Raw genomic sequence first — 21,058 nt, 5'->3', positions numbered from 1 at the left:
TAGTCTAACGCTACAGGTGTCGGGTACTAAATGATTCGTCTTAAGCTGGCTGGACAATCTCGTTCTTGTATCCCTTTATAATTTACGTCTTTTTTTACAATTTTTTTTTTATTGCACACATAAAAAAGTTCAGTAGCGGCTTTTATTATTTAATTTTAAAGTTTATTGTTAGGTTAAAATGATATAACAAAATTTAAAAAAAAATGCTATTAAAAAGTATTATACTAAAATTAGAGTAGAAAGTGCGAAAGCGAAATAATGAAATTATGTTGAGATAACTAAAAGTTGACTAATTTTTGAAATGTTTTTCTGAATTAAATATAACAGCTTGGGGAGAAAGTATTGAGAGATTTTTGAGTCATGTTCTATTGAATTTGTTTTTTCTAATACTCAAGGGCTTGAACGTTTTTCATTACAATCCAATTCTATCTCTTTCGCTATATATTTGCCATAGGTTTAAAGTCATTGTTTTTTTTTTACTTTGTCAGTGTGAAATATTTTGCAAATTTAACCAGGTAGTGCTAATATCGTTGCATTTCAATAATGATTGGCTGATGAAAGTCAATGTAGTCTCGTAGTCATATTTTTTACCCACACACGATTTCTACGGCATCCACAGCTTGAACTCGTTGATTTATGCACACTTACGTAAATCGTTTCAAGCTATTTTTCAATCTCAGTCTTCTGTCAGTGTCGGTCTTCTTCTTCTTGTAGTTGTTTCACTTCCTATAAGATTCTGTACACTTTCCCACAGTGAATATCAAAATTTCAAACCAGCGTTAGTCTGGTTAGTGCCAGACCACTTCTCTCCATTGAGAAAATTCTGACTGTACATTTTCCCCAAACCAATACGCAGATGAAGTCTCTCCATCAAATGTGCTTATATGTAGTTCATATAGAGACTTTAGAAACATATATGCTTTACGAAGCACGACAACAAAATAAAAAAAGAAGCAGCATAGGTAAGAGAAGTAAGAGTTTCCCTATAAAAGTAAAGTCATTAAAGTAAATTTCAGTTTTCGGCAATGGTTTCACGCACTTGAATGAAATGTTATGCGCTCTCGTTCCGTCTCGTCTTCCATAGACGATTGGAAAGCATGCAAAAGTAAATATAAATAAAACGGTAAAAGGAAAAGTAAGTCAAAGGACATATGTCAGATGTGATTGAGCTTATAGTGTTCATTACGACAATAAAAAAAAAAAAAAAAAAAAAAAAAAATGAAATGACTTTTTATTTTAAAATTTTACAGTTTTCTAATTTAAGGATAAAGGGAAAATTGCTTTTTTTTCAGCACCATAAGCGAGCCATTTTAGTCTGCCGTAAGAGTGAGTAGTAAAAGAAAAATTAATGATAGACAGACATGATTAAATCGATCCCTATATATTGATGAGCTTTTTAACGTAGACAAATCCTTGTGAATTTCAAAAAAAAAAAAAAAAAAAAATTGGTTGAGCCTTGAAAGCAGAATGTAGCGCTACCTAAAACGAATGCATTCCTCTGCTAAAGGCAAAGTTTGTGCATACATCCATAAAATAGCTGAAGAGAAGAAAACTCTGTGAACTTTCTGCTGATGATTGAACTGAATATATTTTGAAATATTGTCTCAAACGCAAGTTCCTATCGATAACTCGCATCATTACTCACAAAATTAACTGCTTCATAATTTTCATTCCATGACCATTCAATTAATTAAACAAATCGGTAAAGGTAATTAATTATTGGGTCACACACATTATCCTTCTAATGTAAATGTAATCTAAAGACTTTGAAAATTTTTAGACAATAGAATCAAATCGAATTCATTCAAACGTTTAAAAAATTGAGCATAAATTTGTTTTATTTATTTTATTAATTTATTTATTATATATGCAAAAAAAAAAAAAATTTAATATTTTTATATTGTATTACGCTATTTTATAGCCATGCAAAAAAAAGAAGGCAGGATTTTGTACCAACGTCATATGACATGACCAACTGATAAACATAAATATCCATTAATTTCTGTAAAAAAATATATATATATATATGTGTGTATATATATATTAAATTACAAACAAATACATGCAAAATTTGAATCAAATAACTTGGAGAGTAATTACAGCAAAACAAAAAAGCATACAATGAAAATTATACTAAAATTTATATATATATATATACTAAATTCATAATAAGGAAATACAAATCTCTTAACATATAATGAATGTAAAATCTGTCTCAGTTCATTAATAGAAAGTATTAGTTAAAAAAAAAAAAAAAAAAAAACGCACCGTAGACTTTTACTATTAGTTAAAAGATTATTTATACAAAATCTTAGTTTACATTTATAACTAATTAAAGGCGTTTCTGAATTGCTTCTCCTATCATATCTAACAGTTTCTACGTACGATTTGGAGATAACTTAATTTCTATACACATTTTATACGCTTAACATCAGGTCATCTAAGAGTTAAGTTGAGTTGCCTTGATCATGCTTACCAATAAGTTGCCAAACCTTTGATGAATTCATAGTTGCATTGCCACCAACCTTTCCCCTTCCCCCCTGTCCAGGCCTTTCCGTCTATAAATGAATGCAGAAAATGAACATCAAAGAGCTGCGTTGAGTTATTTTCCGATCGCACGTAATGATGCAATAATGTTATTGTCATTGCAAATAATTTGTTGTTAATTTGAAAATTTGGAAAAAAATTTGAAAAATTATTACACAAAAGCTTTTAATTTCAAGCGTGTTTTTTATAGGGGTTTCAGTGTTTGCTTACTTCGTTACGCCCCTAGGGAGAAGGTAATGAAAAATAGAAGCAAGAATGGCTTGTTATAATAAATCAATTAATCGACTAAGTCGAGATCGTGGGATAATGTGTAAAAAAAAAAGAAAAAAAAAAAGGTTATATGCCGCGTCTGCCTCTACATACCCAGTAATTACAGGTATATAAGATAACAATAAAGGTGATGGATATCGAAAAATTAGCTCCAGACGGAACGTTAGAACGTCAAGTCTAGCGGAACGGGGAAATGTTCGCCCTTAGCTAGACGGCAATTAATTAACCTGAATATGATAATATATACTAAATATAAAATTTGTTTTTTTTTTTTTTTTTTATATTTTTTACGATACAACTAAAATAACTAAAAACTATGATTTTATTGCTTTGTAATTTAATTTATTTACTATTTAACAATTGTTATTGCCATTTTGAAACGATCTGCTCACCTCCAATCTCCGAAAACTCTTGATTTAATAAATATTATAAAAAAAAAAAAACATGAAAAATTGATTTTATTTTAATTTAATTCATTTAATTAATTTTCGTAATTTTTTATTTATTTATTTATTTATTTTTTTTTTTTGGTTAATAACTTTGTAGAAAATTATTCATTTGTTATATGCTTTATATTAATGATTGAATGACTGAATTCCTTTAAAATCCGATTAAAAAATATATAATTGAAATTTTTTTTCCTTTTTTTTTTTGGTTTTTTGCTTTTCTTCTCCCATTTCCTTTCATATAAAAAATGCTATCGAATGTAATGTGTGATCGCATAAAATAGATAAGAAAAAAGACGATCCAACCTCACCAAAACATCATTTAATGCTTAATGCTTCAGTGTCGTTAGGAGCTTCGCAAGGTATAAGTAATTCGGATAGCGAGCAACAAGGAAACAAATTATCATCACCCACTACAGCGTACAATAATCGCCAGCAATCGGTAATTGGTAAAAAATCTGCTGCTGCGACTGCTTCATGTTATGCCAATCGTTCACGTTCTATTAACTTGAAAACTAATTCCGCTTGTATATTAAAAACTTTGAAACAAAAATCACAAAATTCTGATACTACAACAATTAAAACAAAAGAACCGAAAATCTCAAAATCATCAACATTATCTTCGCAAATGATACGTAAAGATGATATCAAGTTTATTAAGAATATTTATGGTGAACAAGAGGAAGTTGAGGAAGAACAGCGATACGAAGAAGAAGATGAAGAAATCGACGATGACAATGACGAAAATGATGATGATGATGATGATGATCGTGATGATAATAACGATGATAATGATGCCGATGATTATGATCGTGATAATGATGATAATCGTGATGATGGTAACGACGAAGAAGAATATGAAGAAGATGATATGCTAGAAATTAACGATTTACCTGCAATATCCATGAATTTTACAAAACCGCTTTATTCCCCAAATGTTGTATCCCTTGATATTAATAATACTTTAGATAGAATGGAAACTTTGGATGCACGTAAAAGTGTAAGTTATCCCTAAATAGCATTATTTGATTGATTAGAAATCAATCGTTCATTTCTCATTTTTGTATTCATTTAGCTCGATAAAGTAAGAAAATGCAATGAAGAACGCGATAAATCGTCAAAACGTAAATCAAATTTGAATCGTTCCTTAAATGAAGAGGCAGCATTTGATAATGGTAAGTGCGTTGGCCGATAAAAATTTCATAAATATTCCAATAGAAGCCTATATATATATATATATATAATTTGTAATATAGATTTCAATTAGGACATTCTCTTAAAATTTATCGAACCTCTTTCGCCTTTTCCCCTCTTAAATATGAAAACGTCATAAGGCATAGCGATGGCCAGAAAGGGCTGTGGGTAAAGGATAAAGGAAAGAGGGAGTAACGCTCTCTTACGTTATACTTACATGTACGAACATTAGGAAAAGACCTGAAATACCTTCGCAAAGAAATTTTTTCCAAAAATGAGGCAGCCTCAGGATAGTGTGTTATGTATTTATTACATGCAAGATATTACATGCTGATTGGCATTTATCTGTGCCGAACACATGCCGGGTAAATACACACACACACACACACACGCGCGCGCATAGAGAGAGAGAGTGAGCTCTTTTACCTCACGTCAATGCTTAAAAATGTCAATTAAAGGCCTTGGAGTTAATTTCATTCTTCCACCTTAGCATCCATAAATGCGAATTATAATCTATTTTTGGCCGTATGCATGGGGCGGATATCGGTTGATATGAAATATCTCTTATGCTGAAAAAAAAAAAAAACAAAAAAATTTCAAAATCCAAGACTTACTTTAAATACACATTTCGGCCAGCGGTTGGCATTTTGTATTCTCTCTCATACCCTGACCATTAAGCGACGACGGTTATTTCATAAGAACTATTATAGAATAGTTCGTTACAAATGAATAAAAGCACGGATCGGAAAGCACGCTCAAGAGAGATTCAAAGCAATTGAAATGCAACAGATATGATCTACGATACGATAGTACAACATCGATAAAATGATAATCTCAGTCAGATAGATTTATCTTGGATTTCATGTGAAAAAGTTAATATCACTGGATCGATCGCTAATTTGAATTAAAAATATTAAAGAATTAATCAAAAAGTTAATTTTCGCTAAAACTAAACCATCACAATAACGCATTTAGGAACTTTATTAGCATTCTTAGTTCACGTATTAAATAAATTTTGAAAGGAATTTTGTTTATAGACGTTTGGGTTATAGCCTATGATTTATTCTATAACAGTTATGCAATAATTATCTCAGTTTTTGATTTCGGCATAAGAAGAACATAAACGATTAGATATGAAGTCGAACAACAATATAGAAGTCTTCTACTTGCTCCTTCCATTATTCGACGTTTCCAACGCTATCACGCCTTTACCGGCGGCTTAAAGATATCGATGGCATATCCCATGACTCATTGATCATACAAAATAAAAGAACAAACAAGTAATAGTTGGTTCTAGAGTGTCTTACTGTCTTCAATTTTCTTTGCTTTCGCTTAAGATGTGTAGCTTAATAACAACTTTTAACCATTCCATTACGAAATTCCGGGAACTTTTTAAAACATTAAAGTTTTTACACAATTCCCTATCTAGATTGCTTCAACACCTGGCTAAACAATCTTAAATTTCTTTCAAGTTTATTGACTTCAGATAGATATCAATTACCATAGTATATATATACAAGCATATGTATATGTATATTGAAATTTTATGAAGCACATTATAATCAAGCATATATATAATATATATATACATTTTAATTATTCGATCTTTTCATATCTTGGAAGGTGGGCGGGAAATTTCAATTCGTTTACTTTTAATTATTACAAAAAGATGATAATAATGAAAACGAAAACATTCATATGGTTTTGCTTCGCTACACATAAGTATTTAGCCATAATAGGAAAACGCAATAATAAGCAAAACCTTACTTTACTAGACGATGATCAATGATTGATAAACAGGCTTGAAAATGATTTTTTTTTTTTTGCGAATGATCGGTATTTGCTGAATTTTAAACAATGCAAATATTTAGTCGTTTAACAAAAGCAATCGAATACAGTTTAAAGTAAATAATGTGGCTGACAACGCATCATGAAATTGGCTCAAATTTTAAATTGTCTTATAATCATTTACATTTGCTTTCATTTCAATTACACGAGTCATCATTCGATCATAACGTTGTTATAGAAACGCATGAAACTTGTGTTAAATATTTACGTTTTAATTACAGTTTAAACGTTTTCGCTGATGCCTGTATGACAATAATATGTTTTTTTTTTTTTTGTTTTTGTTTTGTTTTGCAAAAGTTGAAAAAAAAAAAAAATAAAAATATGAATTAAATAAATTAAATTTTCTTTTTATTGCAGATGAATCTGCAGCTTTACGCCGGAGACGCCGTCGTGAATTGGGTATGGCTCGTCAATTGGTACCCGGCGATAATGAGGCTATCGCCGTACGTGATTTAATTTCACCACAAAAATGTAAATGTATACCTGAGGATGAAAAAACGAAAGTGTCACCAATTCAAATTTGCTATTTGGATATGACGCATAAAGGTATTGACGCAACTAACACTACAAAAAATCAGACTGCAAATGATAATGGATATGACGAGACATATAAAGGCATGTACACGTTAGGCTATCATATGGAAATGGCACGGAAAGGTCAAGATAAAATCAATGAACGCAGAAGAGGTCAAATATCAAGCCCGCGGAAAGAGAAAACGCCACCAAAAGCAATATCAAAACCGAACCGCATTAATGATCCTGCTCTCTTAGATGATCTTAAAATGCAGAGAAGCAGTGACGTGAATCGCAAAGTGAACGAACGGACTCGAGCTGATTTGGCCGATATCATCAAGATAGCCGAGTTGGCTAACGAGTGCACACAAAGTACTTGCAACGCCATAAGCATATTAAATGAGACCGTCAATCTATTGCGAGTAAATCAAGTGACAGTCGATTCGGAAGGTGAACGAAAACCGTCACCTGCCAAGCATGCCACCTTCTTGGAGGAAGAGTGCGTTTATTATGAACCGTATCCTTTGGAAAACTGTGACCCTGGCACTGATAACGATGATGAAAATTTACAAGTCAGCCCGGTAGGTGGTGGCATATTGCGCACGCAGCGCATGCTTAAAGCTCGCAGCGTAGAAGGAGATGTCGGATATGAGATGCCTAAATTGTCTCCTATATTGCGTCGCAAAAGCACTGACGATCCTGCCGGTGGTATATCAGCGGGAACGAGTCAAATTGTCTCAATACTAAAGAAGAAGGATCATTTATCGGCAGGAGATTCAAGTTCTGCTTCAAGTAATGCCTCTCCTGTCACTTTCTCCTCTAATGTAGTAGATACACCGACCAAGCAGAAACGAGCCGGTATACTGAAAAAACGTTCATCGTTAGACGAGTCACGCTATTATTCGCGTTCTCACTCGCCCGACGAACGTAGCATTTTAGTTAAATCGGCTCGTCGCAACTCTTTGGAAGAGACAGCGGCTGGCAGCACTTCTACAACTAGTGGTCATCATGGCATTTTAAAGCAAAGCAGTTATGATAGCAACAAAAGCGATGGCTGCCCGTCCGCGTCAGGTGAATCCTCGCAACCGCATAGCATACTTAAGAAAAAAGACTCAACGTCCACACCTTGTGACGGGGCGTCTGGCCATTCGTCCAAACATGTATCAATATCACAAGCAGTAATACTAGCAGCTGCTGAACTTTATGCTGCCGAAACCGGAACTAGCCCTTCTAGCAACGGTAATGATTCGCTAGGATTCACGCCAAATAATGAAGAATATGAGCTGAGGCCTATTTTGAAACCTGAAACCCCATCCACAGATGAAAGTATTAGGCCACCAAAACCTATATTGAAAAAGAAATCTTTAGGTGATTCCGATGAGCATGAGATAAAGCCAATTTTAAAAACCTCACGCAAATCAAGCCGAGAAGAATCTGATCTATCGAATGTGCATGGAGAAGGAGAACAATCCGGTGAACCATTGGTTAAACCGATACTTAAGACTGATTCGCCATCAAAACGACGTTCGTTGGGTGATGCCGATCACACTGAAGAAGATCGCGGTCCAGATTCTTTATTATTGAAGAGACGTACACGTTCATTAGAACGCCAGGATGGGCCAGTCATTGATCTGGGCGAGGCATTAAACGCCATTGCCACCTCACAAACACAGGCCAATGAATTGGCTACTACCTTAACTAATTCGGTGGCTGGTCAAAATTTCTCAGTTGCCGAACGTATTAAGTGCATGGAAAAGTTCCTAAATTTCACAAGCGCCGGTAATCAAACACGAGATTCAATTACTTCCCTCGATTTGCCGTGCGTTGTTGCATCAGCACCTAATGCTTGTTTTAAACAAGTGACGCCTAATGTGAACAAGCGTGAGCTTTACAAAGATCGTTTCAAAACGCAACCGGTTACGAATGAGGAAAAGAATGCGTAAGTAAAATAATTTATCAAAATAATAGTTTCTCTCTTGGTCAGCATTAAAAATAGGCAACGGCCGCCTCTCTATGAAGAAAGAAGAAACTAAAAAAGGAACAAAAAAAAAAGCTCAGAACATTTTTTGTACAGGATTTCAACAGCACTCTACAATTAATTCATACATTTTGCGCTTAGTTTAATAAAAGATTTAAGAGCATTCTCTTTCCACTATCAGATCGATAGGAGGAGAAAGTATTGTAATATTATTCATCTTTATAGCCTATTTTAGATATACACACCTCAAATCTAATCTGATTCCTAAATATATATAACATTACCTACCGTTAACCGTTTATGTTGAACTCAAAAGCTATAATAAACTTGTGTTGAAATTCTCAATAATAAAAGCCGAGGCGAAATTGATTACTTGAAGACCTGATGTAGTAAACTATAATCGAGGATCTCATACATTAAAGCTATGGAATAAATTGGAAAGCGCTCTGAAAATGAATCGTTTCAGTCAACGTGATCAGATAATATGAGGATGACAATATGGAAGAAAATTAATTTTTTTCCTATCCTATCCATATTCTTTCTTTTTAATGAATTTGAATTTTAATCTAAAACTACTAATCACTTCTTTGATGAATTAAGTGACTCAGATAAGCAGTCGTTCGGTCGCTTTTAATTTGCTACCACGATATTTGGAAATGGCTTTATCTGAGGGAAAAATATCGCTTGCTTAATAAAATGAATGACTGACTTACTACCTATGCTTTGCTTTTGCCTCACATATAAATATGTATATAGATATATATATAATATCGAAATAAGTTAATTTCTATTTAATTATGACCGCAACAACAATGTTGTTTTTCTATGTACATACCATGCATGAATGTATTATCATATATAGTGTCTATCTTCAATGAAAACAAGAGTAAATTTCAAAACCGAAACATCTCGAAATAATTTGAAATAAGGCTATGTCCAATCCTTACGCCTTGCAATCAAATAAACACTAGTTTTAGTGGCGCCGGTGCCTAGTAATTGAGAGGGCAGAACAAGGGCATTCTTAAGTGTCAAAATCTTAACGAAATATTCCCTAACACCATTCAAATGGACTTTAATTTCACTCAGGAGGCGCGGTGATGATATTCAATGTGCTACGTCTTAAACTCTTATACAAGCGACGCCATCTGCCGAAATCTAAATGTAAATTTATGTGCAAACTTGGTTGCTATAACTAGACAGTTAGTGAAAATTGATAAAAAATCAATTTTGATATCTGAAAATCGAATCAGAAATCTTCTGCTAATCATCGACTAAGCGATAGGTGTGTCTCTATCTCACACAGAAAAAATATGTTGTAGTTGTAATTTACTAATAGTTGGGAAAAACCATTTTTTCAACCAAGTAAAATGCATTCCAATCGACGACCTATATATAAGGTTTACCTAACACGACAAAAACAAGCGCGAGAAAAATGAGGAGCAAGCTGCCGATTACGTGGAAATTTTATAAAAGTACTGTACGATTTTTACCGTTTACTCTCACTAGATTGGCCTGCTTGCAATTACCTCGTGGGGTAATTTATACCTTACACCACTTGTAGTATAAGACTATACTAAGTTTGTGCGAATGTATGCAACATCCAGAGGGACTTGACAAAGATCCGCCTTTTATTATAGCGATCGATTCAGCAAATCATTCTAAAATCAAGCTGTCCGTCTGTCCATCTTGTTTTCTTGTATCCAACTGAGAGGCCGCCATTTTTGAAAGATTTTAAAGATAGAAATTTTGTACATTCAAGCACTTTGGCCCAATGACGAACGCTATTGAAAATGCCTCATATCCGAGCAATTTTTCGGCCAATTCTCATATACGAATAACTGCAAGGCTAGCTATCAAAGCAATGACAAAAACTAAATAAGACGAGTCTCTTGGCAATGCCATTTCAGCATCATGGGAGGAATCTTCTGAACGCTCAAATTATACAAATGCGAAAATCGGCTTTGGATTTTTAAGATTGTTTGACAACAAGTCGATCACATCGCCATCATAATTGTGCGACGCCTATTAGGTCCTATATTTTTGTGAAAAAATCACATGCCTCCGACGTGGACACGACACAAGTACCGAAATAATGTGAGTGGGGGGGAGGAGGTGGATGATCATGGCCACTCTCTAAATGATAAAATATGTATGCAATTCGTTAGGACAATACATGAATGTCTTCTACAATGAATGTCTGCGACAAAGCTTATCAATTTATTAGATCCTGATAGGTGCAATAACCATAAACGAAATTTCATTTGAAATTATAATAATATTATATAATAATGCATTATATATTTGATTTCGTTCGGCTTATGTTTTTCTTTTAAAATTAAAGCAAAATTGTGGAATTTCGTTGACGGGAAGATTTAATTTCAAAAATATACACTAAGAGACGAATAAGCGAATATTAATTTTATATAAGTAAAAATATACTTAGTGATGAGACACACATACATGATGATGCAGAGGAAGATGCATGAGAAATAGATTGAAAGAAAAAGGAAAACTATAATTTAAATTGTTTAGATACACACACATATACATATGCATATATATAAACACCAGCTATGTAGAGTGCATTTGCGTATTCGTTCGTATCTAAAATGAGTTGAAATTTATTTTTGTTTTCGATTTACTACACAAAACGGCATTAAATGCCTTCTCGCTTATAAAACTGAAAATGTTTAAACTATTTTTGGTATAATAAAATAAAACGAATCTGTGCTCGGAGACTAAACTCTACAGACAAATGCAGGAAAATGAATTTCTATAAATGAGTGGCGAAAGGAATTGCTGCAAACCTCTTGTATGCACACTGCCATTGAACAAAAAATGCCATAAAATCATTTTTGGACAACAGCCAAAGTACAAAGTTTCAAAAAATGTTTACACCTAAGTAAAACTTGCCTATATGTTAAATTTGTCATATGATTCGTAATAAGGGTAAACGTAAATCGATTTGAGTTCGGATTAAGCGAAAGTTGATTTTGCAAATTGTTTGTTTGTCCGTTGGTTCCTGAAGTCCTGCAAGCTTTTGAGATAAAATGAAACCGAAATGTTAAAAAGGAAAGTTTGTGCTGATCTGCTCGCAAACTCGAATTTTTTAAGTGATGACTCTAGCCAAGAGTCTGCTACAGAAGAAAATCCCTTGAAAGGTTAAAATTTTAAAAATGTTCGGATGCAAAAAAAAAATCTAGTTACGATCAAATCGCTGACGCGATCACAACTTAGGGGATATTTTTCATTTGCTTTACATTTATTTGCTGCAGATAAGAAGCCAGCCACAATTCGTTTTCCCGGGTTTGATTATAGATATCTACACTTTTCGTTAATCGAAAGTAATACTTAACGAAGAAAGGGAGAAAAGGGCTGGAGGATTAAAGAAAAATAGAAGCGAAAGAGAAATATATCACAACTTGAAAGGTTTTGTTGTGCTCGAAGAAAGGAAAGGGAGAAAGTAAGAGCACCATTTTTATAGAACAATTAATATGAATCCTATTGGTTGTGCTACAAATTTATGCCAAATTCCCTATCGATGTCTTGTCATAGCTTTTAAAACCTTATCAAAAGTAGTATTTTTATGCGCCAGACCGCAGGGTTCTGCGTATGTACTTGCAATACTCAGAGGAATTTGAGACAAAGCTAGAGACGTGCACCGATAAAGGCACCTGTCCATCTGTCGGCTAGCTAGTCCGTGTGCCTGGTCCCCCAAACTCTAAACTCATTTAACTTTTGTTGCATCGCATTATACTAATGGAAAAGATTCCTTTCCATTCTCTAATATTGGCGGCTTTTCATTGATTGATGATTTGTTTGCCCTTATTTATAAGTAGCTCGTAGAAACACTGGATCTCTTCCAACTTTTTCTTCTGCTGATAAAGATCTTAAGATCTTTGCGATAGTTGGGGCGGATGTGTTCCCGACTCGCAGTGAATTTTCTTTCTTTTAACATTCTCATCAAGGATCCAGTTCTCATTCCTTGTTATATGGGCTCTCCATTGTCTGTAATACGAAGAGAAGAACAAATTCTCCTACGATCCGTTACATATATGTCACTTAAATTACACAGAACCCAAATAAACTGCTACAAGACAAATCCAAGATATTTGATGGGTTACTTAGCAATCGAATGGTCGATACCGCGCTTTTATTTTCCTTTCTCCTGCATTCATTAGGTGTGAGTTATCCTTTAATATGGAAAGTAAAATGTAATTATCGACCTTGAATGGCAGCTGAACCTTCTTACGAGACTCAAATATCTGAAACGAAATTTATCAAAGCATCTTCGGCAAGGGCGAACGCCTACAATTGGACTTTCACTTTTCAACCAATGTATTGCTTCCTTTCTGGAAGTCATACCAAATTCAATTTCTTACTTGCACATTGTCCACTGTTCGCAACTAACTGAAAGAGTCGTAATAAGAGCCCGTATGCTTTATCCTGAACAAGTAAAATCGCCTGCGTGTAGTAAAATACGGCAGAACTTTCCTGCGAATCTAATAATTTCGTACACGCACGTGACTGTTAAAAATTCATTTCGATTTTCATATTAAGTTCAATCTTGAAAGAATCGTTATATGAAAGAACCGTTCAGTTTTTAATAACAAAAATTATTGAAAAATAGTATATATATATATATATATATATATATATACTAAGCGAATGCGAAAATATCAGGTGAATTATGACAGTACTTCGAATTCTTTTCTAAGCAGATGGACAGAGGCACAGACAATTTTATCATTGATTCGAAAAATAATGCATGATCGATCGATTGATACAATAAAAGGCGAGTCTATCTTAGGGTCTTCTTAACTTAATACACCCTGCATCGCAATTAGTGTAGGGCAACAAGATAAGATATAAATTTTGATATTTCATCATGAATATGAATAAAGAATTGCATTAGTCGAAATGGTGTGCAGTAGAGTATGCATTGGGTCCGTCTTGACTAGATTCAAGCATTTCTATTTGCTATTATTTCTTTTTCAACTTTTTAATTAAACCGATATTAAAGTGAACATGACTTATGTATATCATATGGCCGGAAGTAAATCATAGTACATATAAATGTAATCAAAACTCAGTCATTTATGAAGATTACAGTTTACCCTAGTACAACGACTTAAGGCAACAGAATTGCGTCCCAACAACCTAATCATAGTTATTACGAATTGCGCATCCCAAGCAAGTTGTATTGAATAATATACGATACGAGTGCTTTACTACATTTTATTTAATCGGACAGCAGTTACACATGAAATCTTTTATTTATTTATTGATTTTGTTTTCCTTAAATTACACGTTTTACATCTACTACTATCGAAGAACGCGTTAGTTTGCTATTCGTTCCGGTTCTATCGTCAACAGAAGCGGTACATTTTCTAGAAAATATATATTTTTGATAACATGTTCGATTTCGATCACGATCTTCGAAAAGATTTGTTTACGTTCTCAACGTAACGCTAAGAACAACAAACAATAATGAATTTCTAAGAACTGAAAGCTGAAAGAGGGAGCACATGATTTATAGACGTGAAGGTACGCAGTAGTCCAAAAAAAAATTATAGCATAATTACGTGGCATTAGGAAATGAGATCTTTTCTTATTAATTGGTCGGGAATGAAGTAAATTTCATTGAAAAAAAATTATTTTTTCATTTCACTCTCTCGAGAAGAGTATCAAAAATGCTAAAGCAACTAAATACCAATATATATCTGTCAGTTATTGTTTTCGATAGTTTTCCGCTAATACAACACTGGCAAAGCGAAAAAAAAATATAAATATGAATATGAATATATTGTTAAAAGTTAGCTGGTGGAACGCATGAGATCTTATTAGCATGCAACCAGATAAACTGTGTTTTCTTTTTTCTTTCTTTTTGTTTGAGTTGCAAAAGTATATGCATATATATAATATATATATATTATTATATATATATATTATTATATAAAAAAAATTAAAATAACATTTCAATGAAATACATTGGTGGTGAATGGATTAATATGTAAACGCAACAACAACAACAACAACAGCGACAGCAACAGTGCCAATAACTAATAATAAATGGAAAATATTTAACTAAAAATTGTAACTTTAAACCAAACAAACAATAGAAAGGCATTTGCAATACACATCTCAATTATGATTGAAAGCAAGTGCATTCGTGTTCACCTTACATCAAGCATTCGAGAAGTCTTGAAGGTTAACTCTCTTCTAAACTGAACTACGTTCAATTTCATTCCGACTCACCACATTTTATATATTTTTCGCTTAACTCCAATAGCAAACAAAAGAAATTACTATAGCGGTACGCGGCCTACCACTAAATACCCTACACCACTATATTCATTTAATACAGTTATTCATATAACGAGTACATGAGAAGCGGTTGAAAAGCACTGGTCCAATCCAAGTCTATTTCCAATCGCATTCGTCCTTATACTGTAAAATCCATCAAAATATCGCAAAAAAATTGCTACCTATAGGTTGTAGACAACAAAACAAGATAGAGAGACAAACGGACGAACGGAGAGATGGGCATACAAGCTTCCAAATCGGCTGGTGTACGCAAACCCAATATGCCTCTGTACCACAAAGCCCTGTAGTGTCTAAAAAATATAACCAATACAAACACTTTCCTACGTCATTTAAAAAGGGAAAAAAACTCTCGTACTCCTAATCCTACAAACTGATGAAAGTAGTTTGTCTTCTGTTCCTAAAACACACTTTCACTTCAAATTGTGTTTTAAAAAACAAAGAATTGTAAATGTTTGATAAGGATGTCCCTACCGCGTTTATTGGTTTCATTAAGATTTTTTAACGTTTAAAAGTCTACCTTCGACGAACTTTAACGATTTTTTTTTTTGTTATTTTGTTACTTTTTTTTTTTCATTAAAGTTAATATCCGGCCACAGAAGCTTTTGATAATAGCTGAAGTGTATACGTTCCGAAAGGCAGAGACGTGTGGAACGATTGTGGAAACTATTGTGGGAATTTCTGATGATATATATGTGGCTATGCCCATGAAATGAGAAAGTTTTCGTCCTTTAAATGTATATTTCCTAGACTCCTGCTGCTAACAAGATTAAGACAAATGATACCAAATTCGAATGACCCGATTAATCGTATTCATCTCGTAATTATATGGTCACGGACATAAGAAAAATTTTCAAATTGAAGGAATTGGATGACTTTAGTTTGAGCAAAAATTTCAGAAAAGAAATCGCACAAAAATCAAAATTTTGCTCGATCGTTTTTTTCTGTTCTTAAGCAAATTCCAATTCCTATTGGATGTGGGAAGTCCTTCTTCAAACTATATTATAGAAAATATTATGACATAACTATTACATTAAAAATTTTTAAAATCATATTTGTACCCTAAAGCAACTTATGATACAAGGATCAGGGCCGGATTAAGGCGGACCCATCTTTTTCTATACCAATCTAAGCTTGTTTGTCCCTATGTCCTACTCGATTTGACTTGTTTTCTTGTGTTGAACTTAACACGCCGCAATTTTTAAGATAATATTTTACGAAATTTATTACATTTTCGTCTTTTGCTCCAAGGACGAACACTATCGCGCGAATGCTTCAGATGATCTCGGGGCATATTTCCGATCATTTCCTATCTAATGCCCTATTTTGAAAAGTCAGTACACTGATAATTCTAAGGTGGTGTAGGACATTTAATGATGGATCGTGCCCGACTATAGTGTTTGTGCTTGGTTTTAAAGTGGTGAACGCGTACAATACGGCTTATAAATTAACTTACGGCTTATATAATTAACTAACTAACCAAGATCGATCATCAAACACCAATACCGGCGATATTTTCCATGATGATTACGATAAATAAAATAAGAAAAGACAGTCATAGGAAAATTTATGATTTTAATCGATTTCGTAACGTCGAAATTGGTCCTTGCATTACAATATCTTGCAACTTGAGATTACGAAGAAGTAGAAGAATAAAAAAAAAAATCAAATAAGAAATTTTTCAGTGCAATAACCAACTTCAGTATCTCGAGTTAAAGATTATAAATTGATTATAAAAATGATTATTAGAAATGTGTAACGTAACCAAGACATTAGACATCCAAAGTTATGTTAAAATATATATTGTGCCAATAAAAATTGTAAACAATTTAACAATTATGATAATAGCTTATGATTATCGAAGATTTATTAAATGGAAATTTTGTTGGTTAAGTTATTTAACTCATTAGTATTTTCACTCTAATTAACAAACTTGTCAAGTTGTTCTTAAAAAGTAAAAAAAACAAATTCTTAATATTACCGACCGATCTAATTAGTTTTTCAAGTGTCAGCTCTCAAACTTAATAAATACGTACTAGACACAGACAAGCAATAAGTTCGTACTTGTATAGATAGCTAACACTTATACTTATATATACGTACTTACGTACTTACATTTACTTACTTGTTTAAGTAGACAGTAACCTAATTATCGTTTTAATTGAGTTTTCCTTGCGTTTCGTTGCTTTTCATGCAACATTTAAATGAATTCTTACTATTTTCTCTTTTCATTTTTCGGCTAATTTAAGTGTTTGTTGACTTTTTCAATTTAAATCATTCAAACATTTCTACTCTCTGTCTCTGTCTCTCTCTCTCTCTCTCTCTCTCTCTCTTTCTCTCTCTCTCTCTCTCTCTCTCTCCATAGTCGTAATATTCACATTCACAAATAGTTTCTTGTAAAACCCTAAGCTTTAAACCTTTTTGTTTTTGCAAATGTTTTTTTTTTCCTCTACATGTATAGGAATTTGCACACAAAGTCATACACTTATGCATATACATGAACGGTAGTTATTTTCAATTGTATTTTTTTTTTTTTTTTCTTTTCTATTGTACTTTCTTTCTTTCACTATTGATTAACCGCCATAGAGCAAGCTTTAGTGTTGATTTTCAGTTGTCGTTCAATACTTATTGTAAATGGTTTGTTTGTTTATTGTGTTCATTTGCGATTAATTTCTTTGGAGAAAATACTCGAAAATGTTTAAATTTTATTAATTGAAAGATCACCAGGATTCTCTTATCATATCCATACTAAATTGTGTCGGATTCCGTTTGTTAGGACGGAAATACATTTAAAAGTAAACCTGTTCGTTTATGTTTATGTTTTTATATTTGCAAGTTAATATGTCTTCGGCGTATTCCAGTAAACGGTAAGAAAAAAAAAAAAAAAAAAAAAAAAAAAACTAAAGAAATTCCTCTTGGTCCTCTTGGCAGCCCTTCGTTCCCTTTGGTTACTACAAGCTAAGGGTTTATAAAAACCCTTATATATAATTATATCTTAAAACTCTTCTATGTACGTTTGTCAGCTCGTATCTACGTATCGTATATATTTATATATATATTTATACTGCGTGATATATTTATTATCTGCTTCTTAGCTAAGCAAATAGTATTTCCTTTACTTTTACGCAGTAACTTTTGTATTCGCTTCTTACTAAGTTAACAATCAATCCTATAAAACCAAAGGAAAAGAAAAGAAAACAACAACTAATAAGACGTTTGCAACAGCAGAAAATTTAAATATTAACAAAAAAGCAAAATCACTGAGAGATTTACAAAGAACAACAATAAAAGATTTTCAAGTGAAGAAAGTAAAAAGTTAAACTTCCTTTCAGCCCGTTAAGTCCTGAAGTGCTGAAGTGTTTGAAGAAAAGGCCTTGAATAATTTTCAATCGACAAATCAATGTTAAAGTACGGTATAGCCGCCAGATGGCGGCGGGAAGTTAATGGTTTAGTCAGAGGCAATCGATTAGATCGCGATATCTTTATTAGATGGTGACCTCTTCTTTTACCTAGCGAATGTTCTCGGTACGAGTTCGCGAAACAAAATGACGAAAAACGAAAAGTATTAATTTTTCGCCTTCCTCATACGCGAAACTTCTTCTTTACATTAGAATTTCAATAAATTTCTCAAGTCGCAAGATCTTTGAATAGAGAGGGGGATACCTTTTAAAGTTCTTCTCGCAATCAGGATCAGCGTTTCGCAATCGACGTGTCCGGTGAAAGTAAGTGTCTTTTACATTCGCAAACATAAAAGTCAAATCATTATCGTAGTAGTAGCGACGCAACAGTAGCCACGCATACTAGCCGTCAAACTAAACGTAGACGTCGAACAGCTACGCCCCCTCCGAAATACAGTTGCCTGCCAGTCCAAGAAATACATCAAATTGTCATTCGTTATATTTGGAGAGTTTGCTCGTTTATGGTTGGTTTCCAAAAATTGCGATGCGACAGTTGCGCTTCACGAAAGGATGAGATTGATTTTGTTTAAAATTTTTCTTCTTCCAACGCATAAGGCAGTTGTGTATTTATTTAAAGACAAGTAAAAATACTATAGTGAGTCACGGGCTACCTTTAAATGTTCTACAATATCCTACAGTTACATATATATATATATCGACTATTTAAAATAACGCCTCATATGGGAAATGGTTCAAATGGTGACCTGATCCGTTTCATTTTCAACGTCAGCGTTCGTCAGTTTACCAAGGGAAGGGACGAAGGGACAAGCTCAGACTCAACGTGCGTCCTTCTATATGTTGCGAACATCCGCACAAATTTTATTTACTCTTGTACCACTAATGGTGTAGCATATAAAAATCTTGTAGATTTTATTTTTCATATGTCATCGCACTGACAATCGTATGATAAGAGTATGAAGATGGCGGTAAATTTAGTATGACACCTACTGGTGTGATGAACAACACCCTGCAGAGTATGGAAACAAACTTCAACTTGCATACGGCATTTGATTGTCCATGTATCGGAAGCATTTATGAGTAAAAGAGAAGAGAAGATAGACGACTATCAAGAACATCTGTCGGACTTGAGCGTAGAATGGATACGTCATAGGGACTTGGAGGAAAAACAATTTTTTTTTTTCATTTATCTTAAGCAAGAATTCAGCAATGAACTCATCTAAGTTATGCTTGTTTCGAGTTAGTTTTAAATCAATACAGGATCTTGGAAGGTTTATTCATCTTTTTTGTTTACTCGAAGGATATGTCAATCGATTAAATATTATGGCGAAATGCCGAGCTTTTAATAGATCAGTTTATAGATATCATATCTAGTATATATTGAATGATAATACACAGGGAATGTAAAGCGAGAGAGAGAGAGATAGAGAAGAATATGCCGTCTAGTGATGAATATATATCTAGCTTATTATAGACTGTTGGCATTGCTTGCTTCTATATACAAATATCATGTATGTATTTATATAGCATTTGTAAAAACTAGTGTTGCCAACTTTTGCAAATATAAAGCGGCCAATGAAGTTTCCATAAGATTTCATTTATTATCAAGGATATCTAAATATCATGAAAATATTGTAATGTAATATTGAATGAATGAAAATGATAATAGAAAGAAAATAAAAAAAAAAAAAAAAGAAGAGAAATGAAAAATTCATTTTATAAATTTCTGCTCAATTTTCTTTTCAACACATTTTCTTATTTATTTTTTAATTGAAATTGGAAAAGAAAACAAGGAACTATAAATGAACAGCAGCTCGGAGAGCAATGAAATCAGAGAGTAGTGAAGCAGTATAATAGAGTGCAGCTGTATGGACTAACAGTTCGGTTCCTAAGCAAACATAAGAAAAAAATCTCTTCTTTTTTTGTTTTTGTTTTGTTTTAAAGATTTTTTTTTTTTTTTTTTTTAGATTTTTCTTTATTTCTTTTTTTGTTTTTCGAAACAAAAATATAGACGAACGTTATTGAGTTGATAAACTGAAATAAAAATTTTGCATTTTCAGTTGTTATTGAGCGCCTTTTGGATTTTCACGCTTTTTTGATTATTGAACGTAATAAAAACAGAAAAGAACGGCAAAAACCGCGACGGATCAACTACTGCGAAAGAAAAGATAAAAATAATATAAAAAAATTCTTTCAAGCAAAAGAAAAAACAAGAACAAAACAAAGCAATTGTAAATAATAAATCGATGAGTTTGTAATAATAAATCGTAATTATAAAAAAAAAAAAAGTCTCGTCTTAAATTTAGTCACAAATTATCATAATGCAGTGATGAACTAGTCGTACTTCGGGATGTAATGTTTTTTTAATTGCTTTTTGTTAAAAAAAATTTATTAAATTGCTTAATGAAAGCGTTAAAGAGAAAAATCAAATAAGTAAAAAATATATTCTTAAAATATCATTCAAATTTCCAAACATAATCTTTAGTTTATCAAAAATGTTTAATTAAAATCAAACTTCTTTT

At 32.8% G+C, this 21,058-nt stretch overlaps 1 protein-coding gene across 9 annotated transcripts in view; it reads left to right on the top strand.

Moving 5' to 3' along the window:
* Positions 1-21,058, top strand: part of LOC119632721 (supervillin) — a 297,800-nt gene that overhangs the window by 137,898 nt on the left and 138,844 nt on the right. For 6 of the 9 annotated variants that reach the window (XM_038025795.1, XM_038025797.1, XM_038025800.1 and 3 more), the window contains 3 exons: positions 3,548-4,263; positions 4,339-4,438; positions 6,663-8,757. In XM_038025795.1, coding sequence (XP_037881723.1) covers positions 3,548-4,263; positions 4,339-4,438; positions 6,663-8,757 — 2,911 coding nt within the window. Of the gene's footprint in view, positions 1-3,547; positions 4,264-4,338; positions 4,439-6,662; positions 8,758-17,694; positions 17,988-20,733; positions 20,768-21,058 lie in introns of those variants that run through there. The other 3 variants (XM_038025798.1, XM_038025803.1, XM_038025804.1) reach the window with 3 other exon arrangements.

This window comes from Glossina fuscipes, unplaced genomic scaffold (genome assembly GCF_014805625.2).
Source record: "Glossina fuscipes isolate IAEA_lab_2018 unplaced genomic scaffold, Yale_Gfus_2 1, whole genome shotgun sequence".
In the NCBI taxonomy this organism is placed as follows: Eukaryota; Metazoa; Arthropoda; class Insecta; order Diptera; family Glossinidae; genus Glossina; species Glossina fuscipes.
This window is presented reverse-complemented; position numbering and strand designations above follow the sequence as displayed.